The following is a 17,465-nucleotide window of genomic DNA, read 5'->3' as shown; positions in this document are numbered from 1 at the left end:
TGAAGCACAAGCAATCCAGAAGAATCTCCAGAACATACACAAATTGTTGCATTTAACAGACAAATGAAGCCAAGTCCCGACATGGAGAAACATCAGCACTCTGTCAAGAGTTTTACTAAACAGAGTGATCTCAAAAAACACCAGCGCATTCACACAGGAGAGAAACCACATCACTGCTCAGACTGTGGGAAGAGTTTTACTCAACAGATTAATCTCAAAATACACCAGCGCATTCACACAGGAGAGAAACCCTATCACTGCTCAGACTGTGGGAAGAGATTTACTGCACAGAGTACTCTCAAAATTCACCAGCGCATTCACACAGGAGAGAAACCGTATTGCTGCTCAGACTGTGGAAAAAGTTTTAATCAACAGAATGCTCTCAAACTGCACCAGCGCATTCACACAGGAGAGAAACCCTATCACTGCTCAGACTGTGGGAAGAGTTTTACTGCACAGAGTACTCTCAAAATTCACCAGCGCATTCACACAGGAGAGAAACCATATTATTGCTCAGACTGTGGGAAGAGTTTTACTGAACCGAGTGCTCTCAAAAAACACCAGCGCATTCACACAGGAGAGAAACCGTATTACTGCTCAGACTGTGGGAAGAGTTTTAATCAGCAGTGTAATCTCCGAAAACACCAGCGCATTCACACAGGAGAGAAACCGTATTACTGCTCAGACTGTGGGAAGAGTTTTACTCAACAGATTAATCTCCGAATACACCAGCGCATTCACACAGGAGAGAAACCGTATTATTGCTCAGACTGTGGGAAGAGTTTTACTCAACAGAGTAAACTCAAAAAACACCAGCACATTCACACAGGAGAGAAAACTCCATCTTAGATCAGTTTGAAGGCAATTAAAAGGCAAATCATAAGTCTTTCGGACACAAATGTTTAACCTTGTCAATTAACTGAATTTAACAAAGGATTTTACAGGTTCAGCAAAATTAATCTTAATCATCGATCATGTTTATTGAATTCCATGTTATGTTTTCTTATATGTTCAATATTCCAGGACATTCTTCGTGAAACAGAGCTCAGCGCTTAGGGTAGTTACGGGAGGAGTTCAGTTCTGAAGAAGCGAAAAAACTTAGTCTTTAAAATTTAGTGTGATAAATGTGATAGTTAGAGTAGGATTCTTAGCTGGCAACTAAACATTTGAGCCAAATCTTCAGAGCTTATGATTTGAATGCTTTTAATCACTTTTCTAGTTTATGCAGATTTCATTATTTCTATTAATTTCTAGTATCTCTGTTTTCACTCTGTGGAAGCCATCCTCAGCTCCCCAAGCTTAGCATAGCTTAGCTTAATGCTATTAACCGCCAGGCCCATCTGTATGAAAGAAGAACTGAAAACACCACCTGAGGAACTCCAGAGAGTGCTCCCAAAAGTGAGACCCAGAGCCACAGAGAGACGACACTGTTCCGGGTACTGCCGTGTGGACCGGAGGAGCATCCAGACCCTGCAGAGAGGCCAACAAAACCCTTTCCAGAGGTTAAATAAAACGCTCCAGCCGTAGTTCCCATACTGAAATCAACCTCCTCCGGGCTTGTGTAGCGCAGTAAGGTTGCAGGCTCATTTATTCCCTCTGCTGGTGTTCTCGTTGGTCTATGGTTCAGTCGTTCTGATTAAAAATCTGTTACCATAGAGGGATATTTGGTTGTTGTATTACTCAAGTTTTATACTCGCTTATCTTTTCCTTATTGAATATTATATCTTGCTTAAGGTTTTTTAATCTTCAAATTTACTAAGAATATCCAAATCATGTAGTTTCTTAATTGTTTTTATCCACTACAAACTATTATCTTTGTATTGCTTCACCTCTATATTTACTCATCTGTGTGTTTTTAATAAAAGGATTTTATATTGCAGATCTTCAATCTCATTGTGTTTTCTCAACATATGTTGGACATGAAACCTATAGGCCTGATATTTTCTTGTTATTATTTGTTAAATACTCAAAGGCGCCCAACATAGAAATCCAGTGTGAAATGTATTTGTGTTGAAGTGAAACATAATAGTCAATTTCAGATTGAAATTCAGAAAGAAATATATTTTAATGGTTCAGGCTTAAAAAGGTTAAATATACAATTACTTCCAAAGGTAGAGTAGCATGTGTTTAACTTGTATTCCTATGTTTATAAAGTTGTTTTTTTTATTGTGAATGCTTGTGGGTTGTGTTGTTTTGTTTTTTTTAAAAGCACAGTCATTCACCAACTACACTTAATTACCAAATTCTACATTTGAGATTTTGACCATTTTTATTAGTAGGTAGCCTTGCTAAATGTCCAAACAAAGTATTTGTTTTACTGACCATTATTATTGGAAGCTAGTCTAGTTAGATATCCAAACACAGCATTTGCTATTTTACTGACCAAATGAATGAAAAGATGGCGGTGAAAAAAAGATGAATGAAAAGATGGCAGCGCGCAGTAGTGCAGCGGCCTCTTACGCTCCTAGCGAAAACCCTATTTTGAGCTGTTTTTATGCTGGTCCTGAACCCAACTTCACGTGCCCCAATATGGACAGTAATACCCAAGCTTCACTGGGCAGACTACAGCTCCTCCGCGCTCTCTGACCACATCTCTATCATGCTGGTCCCCACATTCCATCCCCTGCTGCGACGCTCCAAACCCACACAGAAGACCATTACTGTGTGGCCCAGTGACGGAGACGCTGTGCTGCAGGACTGTTTCGACTGCACAGACTAGACTTTATCTCCTCTAGAGAGATGTATGCTGACTCGTCGTTCTTGCTGATGAGGCCAACTACAGTTGTGTCATCAGCGAACTTGACAATGTGGTTTGAGCTGTACTTTGCAGTACAGTCATGAGTCAGCAGAGTGAACAGCAGTGGGCTGAGCACACAGCCCTGGGGGTCGCAGGTGCTCAGTATGGTGGTGCTGGAGGTGTTGTTTCCAATCCTGACTGATTGTGGTCTCTCTCAGTCAGGAAGTCTAAAACCCAGTTACAGAGGGAGGAGCTCAGGCCCAGCAAGCTCAGAAGAGAAAACAGATGTCACTAAGTTTTCAATGGAAAATAAATTCCAACGTTCATTTACAGTGATGTCTGCCGTTCATGACACATAATGTGAACTAATTCACATTCAAGTTCTTTATTAAAAAATGTGTTGTGTTCACGCCCTTGACTGGGCAGAGAAGAAGAAGAAAAGAAGAGAGTATTGGGGTGGAGTTCGGGGCACCTTCGCTGTAAAGCGTGAAGCCCCAAAAATTAAATCAGAACTTTCGACCAGAAATCACCCACTTGAGCCGTGACGCATGACGCACTGACGCACTCTCTCGCAAGACGCGGTGCAAGAACTAAGATGGCGGCGCCCTGCTGCTAGACCATCCACCAAACAAACTACACTCTCACCTGGAATTACTCATTCAACGCCATTCAGCGCCCTGGAATCACTCGAAGACTTCATCGACCACTACTACAATAAGGTTGTCATCATGAACAAGGAAAAAAAAGAAGACAAATCTAAAGGTAAACAGCTCCAAAACCCCACCGGCAAACGACCACGACCACCCAGCTCACCTGGAGACACCGAGGACCCACCTTCAACACCACCCTGCTGCACTGAGGTCAGTTCTATCCTTCTATCTATCAACAACAAACTCTCTGCACTTGACGCCAGAATCTCACTAGTAGAACTGCTTCACAAAGAATTCCAATCACTCCGTGAAAGCCTGGAATTCAGCCAAGAACAAATCATAACACTCACTAAAGAAAACAAAACACTGCAGCACTCTGTCACTCAGCTCACAACCCAGCTATCATCTGTTCTGACCGACAACAAACACATGAAAGAAACAATCCTGGACTTACAAGCAAGAAGCATGAGAGACAATATTGTTTTTTCTGGAATCCCCGAGCAGTCACACGAAAACCCCGAAGATCTCCTCAAGGATTTCATGATCACCAAACTTCACATCACCCCGGACCTCGCCTCATCCATCTCATTCCACCGTGCACACCGCTTAGGAAAAAAAACATCCAACAAACGTCCGCGACCTATAGTGGCTAAAGTTGAACATTATAAACATAAAGTGCTCATTATGAGCAGAGGAAGGGAACTCCGAGGAACTGACCTCGGGATTAATGACCAGTTCCCTCGCGAAATTCAGGACAGGCGGAGGAAACTTTTCTCCGTCAGAAAAGAACTTATAAAGGACGGAAAAAAAGCTGTAATATCTGTTGATAAGCTGTATGTTGATGGGCAGTTGTTCCGCGATGAAAACATAACTCCGTGGCTTTTCTAGAATATACGAGCTATAATGGGCTAGTACTCTCTCTCTCTCTCTCTTTTTGTGTTTATAAACGCGCATGACTCTCTCTCTCTCTCTCTCTCTCTCTCTCTGTTTATAAACGCGCATGCCCCTCTCTCTCTTTCTCTATCTATCTCTCTCGAGCGCGCGTCCATCGTATGTAACGTACCATGTTTATTATTATATTCATCTCAGTTTCTCCTCCACCACAAAATGTATGAGCTCCTAAACCATCTCACATTTACCTCTCTTACTCGCTCCCGCGTCTCCTCTGGGCACGCGATCTATGTCATGCGCGCTCTCATATTTAATCTCTACTATAGATCATTCCTTGCGATCCCCTCTCTCTTGTTATCTATCTATCTATCTATCTCTATCTCTATCTCTCTCTCTCTCTCTCTCAAATACACACACACCCACAAACACAAGTACAACCATCCATACAAACACAAAATCCAAACTAAAAAATATAGGACATAATTAGGAATTATTCAATGCACCAAACGTCTCACTTTCTTAGCATGTATATCTCACCAAGCCACTTTTTTCCTTTCAATGTTCCTGTTTTTATTTCCCTTCTTTTTTTTTCTCTCTCTCTCCTCTATCTGCCTTCAACTCTATTTAACCCTTCCTGTATTTTTTCTCATTATCAACCTCTCTCTTGCTATTATCATACACCCCAGATCTCACAGATGTATCTCTGCCCATATACACAGCACAACACACTACACGAACAAACCATACCATTGATAAACACTAAAAATCAAGGCTTCATAACATGTCTTCACTCAAGTTTGTAACCTGGAACATTCGGGGTATAGGCACACAGAGTAAACAGACAAAGGTATTACACCATCTCACTACACTGAAAGCAGATATCTGTCTACTACAAGAAACTCATCTATCTGAAACAAATCATCACAAACTAAAATCACTACACTATAATCATGTATTCTCAGCCTACTATAATTCTAAACAAAGAGGCGTATCCATTCTTATACATAAAAAAATCCCCTACACACATAACACCACACTATCAGACCCAGAAGGAAGATATATTATAATAGACATTAACATCAGTAACACCCCCTTAACAATTGCAAGCATATACGGACCAAATACTGATGACCCATCTTTTTTCCATAAGCTCTTCAACCAGATATCCAACATCTCTGATTCCACAATCATAATTGGAGGTGACTTCAATACAGTAATCAACCCAGACTTAGATAGACTTACCAGTACACACAACACACGTCAATGGCAATCCTCAGACACCATTAAACAATACATGGCAGACCTAGGGCTCAGTGATGGTTGGCGCCTCAAAAACCCAGCATCCAAAGAATTCTCTTTTCACTCACCAGTTCACCACTCTCACTCCCGCATTGACTTCTTCCTAACCAGCAATTCTATCGTATCTAACATCTCAGATATAACATATCACCCTATAATAATCAGCGACCATGCCCCGATATCACTTACATGGAATATAAACCCAACTTATAAAACCTTCAGATGGCGACTCAATACATCTTTACTAACGGATACAGAATTTGATAGTTATATCAGAAAAGAGTGGGCATCCTTCCTGAAAATAAATGACTCTCCAGAAACCCCCCCGACTCTACTATGGGAAACTGGGAAAGCTGTATTACGAGGCAAAATCATCTCATACTCCGCTTACAAGAAAAAGAAAGATACAAAAAACGAGACCAACCTACAACGGAAAATTAAGGAACTATCTAATGAAATAATAAAAAACCCAACAGAAAAAAATAAGAAGGAGCTGAGCGAATGTAAATCACAATATAATGAACTCATAAACAAGAAGACTCAGTTTCTAATACAACAACTCAGGTATGAACATTTTGAACACAATAACAAGTCTGGAAAATTCTTAGCTAACCAAGTAAAACACAATAAAGAAAAAACAAAAATCCCAGCAATCAAAGACGAGATCGGAAACATTAGACAAACACCAGAAGAAATAAATCAAATATTTAGAAACTTCTATAAATCTCTATACTCATCAGACCATGAACCAGACCTTGCAGATATCCACAATTTTCTCAATAACATAAAGCTACCAAAATTAACTGAAGAACAAAAAAAGCATATTAGAAAAACCGTTAACATCAAAAGAACTCCATAATGCACTCTGTCAAATGTCTAATAATAAAGCACCTGGACCAGATGGCTTTCCCTCTGAATTCTATAAACACTTCTGGACAATACTCTCTCCAATATTCAGTAGATTGATCACGGAAATAAAACACAAAAAGAGAATATAGCCGCAAGCGGCAATCATCGGGTTCAAGCACCAACTTGCACAATGGTGCCTACTGGAGCATTGAATGGTGATGTGTAAGAAGGTCTAATATGATTGGAGATGCCCTGTCACATTTAGAAATTATCAAGTTTTTCACCTGTTATTAATGTTGAGCAGAGGCCTTTCAACCTGATCAGTGCTTAAATTCACATGTAAATCTAGTGAACTTTGTAGGATATTCATTAAGTGAGTTAGAACTAGTCAAAAGGTGTCTACATGTTATTGGTATTGATCAGGTGGCTTCAACCAGAATGTTCACAAAGTGGTATTCAGATTGACCTTTGAACCTTTGCAGAACAAGCTGAAATGTTTGACCAAACAAGTTTAAATTAACACAAAGGAGTGAATGTTCTGATGTGACATGTAATTACGAAGTTATTATAAATCTAGTTCTGAATTAAATGGCGCTTCATCAAGCACCAACTAGCACAATGGTGCCTACTAGAGCATAGGATGGTGATGTGTAAGAAGGTCTAACACAATTGGAGACATTCTGTCACATTTAAAATGATCAAAAGTCTTTCACCTGTTATTAATGTTGAGAAGAGGCACAAAGGAGTGAATGTTCTGATATGACATGTAATGTCAAGTTATTCTTAATCTAGTTCTGTATTAAATGGCGCTTCATCAGAGTGATATTGTACAGAGGTCTTTAACATTGTGAGATTACAGCAAATACTGCAGAGTTACAGCAATTTAGGTTAGAAATTCCAAGGACGCACAGATTGCTTGATGCCTGGAGAGTATTGTATGTGAAATTTTCACAAATGTTTTTAATGAACATTTACCTAGAGACTCTACAGTGTGCAGCAAGACTGAAATGGAGGTGATAGGCCAAATATCCAGAGAGTAGTTTCAATATAGCTATTTTCAAACAATTAGCAATTATGAATGAACAAAGCACTTTTTAAACATAGTTGTATTGAGAAATTTGTCAGAGCCACTGTACTAAATATGGCAAAAACAATTAGATGTCAAAATAGTACAGCATGATTGACATATACTCGTTTTTTTGGAACAGCGCCCCCCAGTGGGCGGATTGTTTCAGCACTTTGCAGGTCACTACAGTGTCTCCACCTGAACATAACTGCCAAGTGTCATCCAGATTGGGCAACATTCAGCTTGCCAAAATGTCTGCTGAATGCTGATTGGCTGATGGTGTTCAGCCATGTTGATTGATTAAGTTGCCCTTTGAACATCTTTTAGAGGCTGTATGATAGATTCTGCATGCAAAGTTTCAACTTGCTAGGTTGTACGGTTGCTGAGAAACAGTGCTCCAAATTTACCTCTTGAAGTGAATGGGGCATATATCCGGAAGGACTAATTTGCATATGGCGGCCATATTGTTTACATATTTCAACTTTTTCTAATGAATATTGAAGCGCATGCTCTCACGAGTGTTTTGATACCAAACATGCCAGGATTGGTCAAAATTCCTAGGACTAGTTTGCAAAAGTAGGTTTTGCATATTATGCAAATTAGCACAAAATCTATATAGACGGAAGTGCATGGTCCAAATTGGAAAGTTGTTGGTATTGACCCAAGGAATCCATCAAAAAAAGAATTTTGAATGTAGGTCTTATGGTTTTTGAGTTATTGAGAAAATTGTGAAAAATGAATTTCCTTGTTTATAGCGCCACCACTTGACCAATCGGTGCCATTTTTGTTGTCCACCGAGATGCACTGATCCTACATCTACCTACCAAGTTTCATTTCTCTATGACTTACGGTTTAGGCTGCACAACTGTTTTTACAGGAGAAAAAGAATAATAATAATAATAATAATAAATATAGCCGCAAGCGGCAATCATCGGGTTCAAGCACCAACTTGCACAATGGTGCCTACTGGAGCATTGAATGGTGATGTGTAAGAAGGTCTAATATGATTGGAGATGCCCTGTCACATTTAGAAATTATCAAGTTTTTCACCTGTTATTAATGTTGAGCAGAGGCCTTTCAACCTGATCAGTGCTTAAATTCACATGTAAATCTAGTGAACTTTGTAGGATATTCATTAAGTGAGTTAGAACTAGTCAAAAGGTGTCTACATGTTATTGGTATTGATCAGGTGGCTTCAACCAGAATGTTCACAAAGTGGTATTCAGATTGACCTTTGAACCTTTGCAGAACAAGCTGAAATGTTTGACCAAACAAGTTTAAATTAACACAAAGGAGTGAATGTTCTGATATGACATGTAATTACGAAGTTATTATAAATCTAGTTCTGAATTAAATGGCGCTTCATCAAGCACCAACTAGCACAATGGTGCCTACTAGAGCATAGGATGGTGATGTGTAAGAAGGTCTAACACAATTGGAGACATTCTGTCACATTTAGAAATGATCAAAAGTCTTTCACCTGTTATTAATGTTGAGAAGAGGCACAAAGGAGTGAATGTTCTGATATGACATGTAATGTCAAGTTATTCTTAATCTAGTTCTGTATTAAATGGCGCTTCATCAGAGTGATATTGTACAGAGGTCTTTAACATTGTGAGATTACAGCAAATACTGCAGAGTTACAGCAATTTAGGTTAGAAATTCCAAGGACGCACAGATTGCTTGATGCCTGGAGAGTATTGTATGTGAAATTTTCACAAATGTTTTTAATGAACATTTACCTAGAGACTCTACAGTGTGCAGCAAGACTGAAATGGAGGTGATAGGCCAAATATCCAGAGAGTAGTTTCAATATAGCTATTTTCAAACAATTAGCAATTATGAATGAACAAAGCACTTTTTAAACATAGTTGTATTGAGAAATTTGTCAGAGCCACTGTACTAAATATGGCAAAGACAATTAGATGTCAAAATAGTACAGCATGATTGACATATACTCGTTTTTTTGGAACAGCGCCCCCCAGTGGGCGGATTGTTTCAGCACTTTGCAGGTCACTACAGTGTCTCCACCTGAACATAACTGCCAAATATCATCCAGATTGGGCAACATTCAGCCTGCCAAAATGTCTGCTGAATGCTGATTGGCTGATGGTGTTCAGCCATGTTGATTGATTAAGTTGCCCTTTGAACATCCTTTAGAGGCTGTATGATAGATTCTGCATGCAAAGTTTCAACTTGCTGGGTTGCACGGTTGCTGAGAAACAGTGCTCCAAATTTACCTCTTGAAGTGAATGGGGCATATATCCGGAAGGACTAATTTGCATATGGCGGCCATATTGTTTACATATTTCAACTTTTTCTTAATGAATATTGAAGCGCATGCTCTCACGAGTGTTTTGATACCAAACATGCCAGGATTGGTCAAAATTCCTAGGACTAGTTTGCAAAAGTAGGTTTTGCATATTATGCAAATTAGCAAAAAATCTATATAGACGGAAGTGCATGGTCCAAATTGGAAAGTTGTTGGTATTGACCCAAGGAATCCATCAAAAAAAGAATTTTGAATGTAGGTCTTATGGTTTTTGAGTTATTGAGAAAATTGTGAAAAATGAATTTCCTTGTTTATAGCGCCACCACTTGACCAATCGGTGCCATTTTTGTTGTCCACCGAGATGCACTGATCCTACATCTACCTACCAAGTTTCATTTCTCTATGACTTACGGTTTAGGCTGCACAACTGTTTTTTCAGGAGAAAAAGAATAATAATAATAATAATAAGAAAAATCTTAGCAAAAACAATAGGGTTCTACGCACCTTCGGTGCTTGAACCCTAATAAGAAGAAAAATCTTAGCAAAAACAATAGGGTTCTACGCACCTTCGGTGCTTGAACCCTAATTATCAACAGAAATGAATACGGCAACAATTTCACTTCATCTCAAAGCTAATAAAGATCCCACCTTACCCTCCAGTTACCGCCCATTATCACTCATCAACACAGACACAAAGATCATAAGTAAGGCCCTAGCCACCAGATTGGAAAAAGTTATCCCATCACTTATACATCCTGATCAGACCGGCTTCATTAAAGGAAGACACTCCACTACCAACATGCGCAGACTACTTAATCTGATACACCACACAACACTACATCAGCTAGAGACAGCAATAATTACATTAGACGCAGAGAAAGCCTTTGATAAAGTCAATTGGAAATTCCTCTTCACTACTTTACATAAATTAGGTTTCGGAGAATCATTTATCGACTGGATTAAAACACTTTACACTTCACCCAAGGCCACAGTTAATACTAATGGACTAATATCACAGAATTTCACTTTGCACAGAGGTACCAGGCAAGGATGCCCCCTCTCCCCCCTCCTATTCTCAATTTTCATAGAACCACTAGCAGCAGCCTTACGACAGAGCCCAAATATCCGAGGGATCCGGACCAACACCACAGAACACAAAATCAGCCTGTATGCAGACGATATTCTATTGTTCCTACAAAACCCACTCTCTTCAATTTCTCAAACTATACGAATAATTGAAAAATTCTCCAAAATTTCAGATTACTCCATTAACTGGACCAAATCCACCATCCTACCATTTAATATGAACCTATCAGATACAGTAACTCAGTCTCTACCTATCCCTATGTGCACGCAACACATCACATACCTAGGCATCAAAGTTTCCACCAAGCTATCCGAGCTCCACACACTTAACTTCAGTCCACTACTCACAACTGTAAATAATGACCTCCAACGCTGGATGAACCTCCCACTATCCCTTTCTGGCAGAATATCCACTATCAAAATGACAGTTTTACCAAAAATAAACTACCTTTTCTCAATGATCCCCATCCAACCTCCACCTACCTGGTTCAGAACTTTAGACTCAATCATCTCCAAATTTTACTGGAAAAACAAATCACCTAGAATTAAGTTAACAACATTACAAAAACATAGAACTCAGGGAGGACTCGAAGCACCTAATTTTCAACAATACTTTTCTGCAAATCAATTACAGTATATAATTAAATGGATAAAACCAAATCATACAGATGAATCATGGAAAGAGATAGAACAAGCAATGAGTAATGAAATACAAATCTCAGACTTACCATTTATCAGCACAACACTCAAACGCCACCCCTGTTTCAAAAACCCAATGATAGCATCAACTCTTACAGCTTGGTGGAAGCTGCACAAGAGCACTAACACCCCACTCACACCCACCAAATACTCACCTATATGGCACAACCCTGACTTCCCTGCCACTAACAAAACATCAAAATTACACAAATGGAAAGAAAAAGGTATTACACACTTAGATCACATCCTTATGAACAATAACCTGGCAACAATGGCACACCTAAAACAGAAATACGGCATTGAGAGCAATCAATTTCTAGAATACCTACAACTTAGATCAGTACTAAACTCAAGAATTAAGAATAAAGTAACGCTAGAATTATCTCCACCATTCTCAGAATTTCTCAATATATCCCCATCAAACAAAACCCTATCTAAAATTTACAGGTTTTTATCTCAGTTAGATCAAACAATCTCTGTACCAACAACGAAATGGGAAGAAGATCTCCTAATTACTCTCACTGCTGATTTCTGGACTAACATTCTTAAAAACACATTTAACATGACTAACAATACTAACCTCCACCTTATACAATATAAAATTATCCACAGAGTTCACTACACTAGACAAAAACTACACAAAATGGGATTAGTAGACCCTGAAATCTGTACACACTGTTCATTAAACACCGCAGACAATTACATGCACTCTCTATGGTACTGTCCACCTGTCAAACACTTCTGGCAATTGATTGTAAACCACCTAACGCCACTATTGAAACAGCCCACCCCCCCATCCCCATCACTCTGTCTCCTAGGAGACACTTCAAACACAAATCTAAACCAGGAGGAAACCAGGGCACTTTTGGTGGCGCTAACCATCGCCAAAAAAACCATCCTAACAAACTGGAAATCAAGAGGAAACATCACAATCAATCACTGGGAAAACTCACTCAAAGAACATATAGAAATGGAACAAATATTTCCATTTAGAGCATCTACTAAAAACAGAACTCAAGAACACATGAACACATGGACAGCACTAAACAACCTTTTACATCAGTGACTTCATCAGCCTTCACACACAGATCACTCATACACCACTAACACACACAGATCACTCATACACCACTAACACACACAGATCACTCATACACCACTAACACACACAGATCACTCATACACCACTAACACAGCCATTTTGAACAATAACCATCCCGTAAATCTAAAACCTATACCCGAATGTTCCTGTACCCTCTCACACACACAATCACACACACAGGGCAGATACTATCTCTCTACTATCTCTCTCTCTCTCTCTCTAACTATTTTCTCTTCTCTCTATCTAATCCCACATAACATCAAACAAGGGAAAAATATATATATATATGTATGTCTATATATCTTCATTATCTATTTCTCTATTCTCTCTTTTCTGTAAATATTTAGATTTTTTTTTCTTCTCTCTCTTTCCCTCTCCTGTTTCTCTTATGGTTTACAAATTGTTTTGTTTGCTTCAATAATTATTATTATTATTATTATTATTATTACTACATTTTTTTTCTCTTCCTCATCCTCCCCCCCCCCCCCCCTTTTTTTTTTTTTTTTTTCCCCCCACTACTCCCCACTTTTTTTCTTCATTTAGTTTTTATTTTCGATTCCATTTAAAAAAAAAAAAAAAAAAAAAAAAAAAGAATTCCACAAACGTACAGTTAATTAAATTAAAACCCCAACGTTTATGCTTGTAGATGGTAGATTTCGGATGAGGTCACTATAATCATCTGCGCCCATGGTGAGACCCCTGCTCTGTAGTGTTTATGCGTCTCATTTTGACCCTGTGGCTATAAAGACTTCCTAAAATCAAACTTGGGTAAAGGGAGGAACTAGAAGAGTTTGTGATACAGAGAGGAAAAAAGGAGGAAAAAAATTGGAGCAAGCCAGAGCTCAGGGTAAAAACTGGCATAAATTTATTTTTATGCAAACTAAGATCCAAAACTGAGTGACTGTAGACAGGTGTTTCAGTCTCATTGTCCAACCCCGGTATGTCCCAAATGTGTCTATAAACTGGGTATAGGATATATATGATATCTCAATAAATTTTATAAAACATATTTTCTTTTTTTTTGTTTTCAGCTCAGAAAGTCCTTTTGTAACGTTTGTAATAATACTTTTTATTATTTTAAGCAATGTCTTTTTTTCCACAGATCTTTCAGACACATCCCATGTAAAAATGTCCCCAGAACTCGTCAAGCTAGTCATACGGTTAGCTTATTAGAATAGGCAGCAGTGACTTCATTTAACTCACAATAGAAAAAAGGGCAATTCTGTTTATACTCTTTTTCCTAAAGTTCATATTAATACTTGTAAAGGGTTAATCATTTAGTGGGTGTTAACATATGAACAGCTCAGGCATGAGGGATTGTGGTAGCTGCCTACCGTTTCACACACAGCCAGTCTATCTCTGCTCTCTCCTACTGGTATGCAGATTAGCTAAGTGTCAAACGGTCAGGTTGTTACCGTCATTTAATGGTCCATATTATGTCAATTTACATTTGAGATTTGTAGGTATAAACATACACATATTCACACATACACACACACAGCCTGCTTAAGTTTACCTGTTTTTGATGTGTCCATTTTTGTAGTTCCACAAACTGTAGTTTATTTTTTTCACCTGCATATCCGATTAGCCTAAATTTTACCCTGTATATTTAATTCCCAGCGCCAGAGAGCTTTATTTTTGTGATAAATATTTAAAAACACTGCATTGACACTAATGTGGTGACGTGTTCGTGTGTGTTGTGTTGGTACATGTAGATCAGGTGCAGCAGTGCTGCTGGGGTTTTTAAACGCAGGGTTCAAACACCTTTTACCATGTAAAATTCAAGCACTTTCAAGCACTTTCAAGGCCCATTTTCAAGTTTTTTTCAGCATATTTCAGTAAAGTGGAAAATTAATGATAACGGTGATATCTCAAAACTGTGATTCAGCGATAATCAATATATTGCAAAACTATTCTCCACACTTCACAGCGACTGAGCTACTGAGAAAAAAAAACACTTCTATGTAAGTAAATAGCAGGAGTTATGGATTGATTGGTGTCAGTTTCACACAGTTTAAATACCAATCTTCTCAACATATTGAGTATCTCCAAATGATGAGAGTATCTCAAAATAATGAGATAGCATCCAATAAATTTCATTCCACTTCACGATTGTCTCCCACTTGAAAGATTATTGATCTACTGTTCGAATTATGATGTATCTGGCATGATACGTCATAAAGAAGAAAAGGAGATCCAGTCCAAAATTGTAGTTCCGTCAGATTTTATTCAAAGAATCTTCTGAGCAAAACAGTTTTTTTGGATACATCAAAAATTGAGTAAAAAGATTATTGAAAAATGAATTGAAATAAAAAGGTGAAAATAAGAGGAAAACCCCAAAGGTGAGAAAAGTTGGGGTTTCCAGAGTTCTCGGCTGTGTGAACAGGACCTGTGGCTCTGTAGTCCCTCTCGGGAGAAGCTCTCCCGCCCAACTCTACTCTTCTTCCTAGACAGAGTCTAATAAAAACAGGCATTCGCCTGGCCTCAGTCTAATGGTGTGTGAGGAGGCTCCTCACACCCCCCGGATCCTGATACTGATAAGCAGTTATTCATCCTATACGTCAGCCGAGAACTCCAACTCACCCCAACCTTATCAGACTATAGATTACATGTACAGAAACTCATGGTTCCGCTGGAAAAAATCAATCATGCTCAGTTGCAAGAAAAACGGCCTTGCTTTGAGCACAAGGACACAATATACATACATTCTAAGTCACAATGTGAATCATCATGAATCGTGCTAAATGCTTGAATAACATACTGATTAAGTGAAATGCTGATTTAGTTACACACAGATTAACCCTTTAATCAATGAACAATGAACATAGTAAGGCAAAACTCCTCCGTATTCTTACACACTTGTTAATTCTTCACAAAAAACAAACAAAAAAAAATCATATATTTATGTTTGAAGCCCAAAATGTGGCAAAAGTTTGAAAAGTTCAAGGGGGGGCCGAATACTTTTGCAAGGCACTGTATATAGTGGTTGCTTGAATGTATGTTTGGCTGTGTACAAAAGCTTTTGGCTAAATGCTTAAGTTGAAAGAATAGATAAGATTGCAGATCTTGCAATATAAAAGCCTTTTATTGAATCGCATAGATATGAATATGAGTAAATACATAAGGTGATGTAAAACAACGATAATAGCTGGTACTGGATAAAACAATCAATAAAGTAAATGGATTAGATATTTTTAGTACCTTTAGAGATATAAAAAAACCCTTTAGCAAAACGATACCAAATAAGGAAAAGATAACAGAGTATATAACTTTAGCAACACAACACAACCAAATATCCCTGTAGATTAACTTGCAGATTTTTAATCAGACTGACTGAACCATAGACCAATGAGAAAACCAGTAGAGCAGGGGTGTCAAACTCATTTTGGCCGAGGGCCACATTGGCATATTGGCTGTCCACTGAGGGCCAGATGGAACTTATAAATGTAATAAAATGTAATCAAATGTAATATAAAATGAATGTAATTACTCCTTAATGTTAAATAACTCAATATACTATTTATTCAATCAAATATTACAGTTGCATGGAAAAAATGTTTGCTTGTTGCTCTATTAACATAAATCCTTTTAATTTGTACGGTGGCCGAGAAAGCCCAACGCAGTGCAAATTGAAAAGCGCTGCAAAAGCACAAAACACATCCATCAAAATTACAACACAGGCGCAGCAAATAGAAAAACGCGCTGCAAATAGAACCACAACACAACGGAAGTGAGTCACAACACAACGGAATTTTCCCGGGGGACCTTAAAAGATACTGTACCAGCTAAGCTGCGTCTTCAGTAACGTCTCGGACTTCACTATGTGTACAAAGGACAATAAGTGGCAAACAAGGTGTTTTGTGAAGCAGAACTTTTAATAATATGCACACAACCGTGGTAATCACAGGTAATAAACATAACTTACTTTTCAGAAGCTTGTTTGCCACTTATTGTCCTGTGTATACAGCTGGTACAGCATCTTTTAAGGTCCCCCGGGAAAATTCCGTTGTGTTGTGACTCACTTCCGTTGTGTTGTGGTTCTATTTGCAGCGCGTTTTTCTATTTGCTGCGCCTGTGTTGTAATTTTGATGGATGTGTTTTGTGCTTTTGCAGCGCTTTTCAATTTGCACTGCGCTGGGCTTTCTCGGCCACCGTAAATTTGTCATGTTATGAAATCCAAAAACTCCATCAATCAAGAACCAAACTAGTCAAGTGAATAGAAATGACATTAAATACAAGTATATTAACTTTGATCAAAACGTTTGATACTGAAATAAGGCTTAATAAATATAAAATTAAAAATTGTGAGCTGTTAAGAACATGTGATAGATTTAGCATTTCCTCAGATTTAGCAGTTCCACATACAACCACTAGTCGGAGCTGCAGCAGCAGCACAAGCCCGCAGTCTTTACTGAGTCAGAGCTACAGCCCAGCCACGGTCTACAGGGCTCAGCTGAGGCAGTCTGGAGCGTTTTTACAGTTTTTAAAATTCTTCTGTGTAGAAAATAAAGATTTTAACCCCACTAACCGGATAATACAGCTCTCTACAGTTCATCTTTCAGCCCAAGCAGCTAACAGCAGCAGTTTAGAGCAGCCGTCACTGCTGGGATTACATTATAAACAGGTCAGTTAGCGCGCTGCTAACCTCAGGATGTTTATAACTACGGAGTTTAGTGAACACACAGTAACACTCTTCGTAACATAAAAGGCATACCGGTCTTTCGCCTTGAAGCACAGCCCTCCGTCTGCATCAACTTTTCTTTTTCTGGACATTATGGGATAAACGTTTGTATGTCTCAATTCCACCCGCGAAG

The 17,465-nt window shown here is 38.6% G+C and overlaps 5 protein-coding genes across 7 annotated transcripts in view; 3 read left to right on the top strand and 2 right to left on the bottom strand.

Annotated features, from left to right (window-relative positions):
• LOC125801205 (zinc finger protein 271-like) overlaps positions 1-17,465 on the top strand; it is a 184,661-nt gene that overhangs the window by 4,570 nt on the left and 162,626 nt on the right. The gene's annotated exons all lie outside the window — the stretch shown is intronic.
• Positions 1-17,465, bottom strand: part of LOC111190033 (zinc finger protein 239-like) — a 269,476-nt gene that overhangs the window by 106,402 nt on the left and 145,609 nt on the right. The window lies entirely within an intron of this gene.
• Positions 1-17,465, top strand: part of LOC125801194 (zinc finger protein 271-like) — a 72,533-nt gene that overhangs the window by 78 nt on the left and 54,990 nt on the right. The gene's annotated exons all lie outside the window — the stretch shown is intronic.
• Positions 6-1,879, top strand: LOC125801474 (zinc finger protein 239-like). The gene has a single exon (XM_049478251.1). It carries the CDS (start codon positions 64-66, stop codon positions 847-849), a length of 786 nt encoding a protein of 261 aa, XP_049334208.1. The 5' UTR covers positions 6-63; the 3' UTR covers positions 850-1,879.
• Positions 15,718-17,465, bottom strand: part of LOC125801519 (zinc finger protein 239-like) — a 140,463-nt gene continuing 138,715 nt past the window's right edge. The window contains exon 2 of the mRNA XM_049478324.1: positions 15,718-17,296. The gene's annotated coding sequence lies outside the window, so the exon portion shown is untranslated. The remainder of the gene's footprint in view (positions 17,297-17,465) is intronic.

The sequence above is a fragment of the Astyanax mexicanus genome, chromosome 4, assembly GCF_023375975.1.
Source record: "Astyanax mexicanus isolate ESR-SI-001 chromosome 4, AstMex3_surface, whole genome shotgun sequence".
Taxonomy (NCBI): domain Eukaryota; kingdom Metazoa; phylum Chordata; class Actinopteri; order Characiformes; family Acestrorhamphidae; genus Astyanax; species Astyanax mexicanus.
Note: the sequence above shows the minus strand (reverse complement) of the source record. Positions and strands in the feature narration are given on the sequence as shown.

Excerpts from the sequence above, each read along its gene's own strand:
- LOC125801474 (XM_049478251.1), top strand. The coding sequence starts at position 64 with ATGAAGCCAAGTCCCGACATGGAGAAACATCAGCACTCTGTCAAGAGT.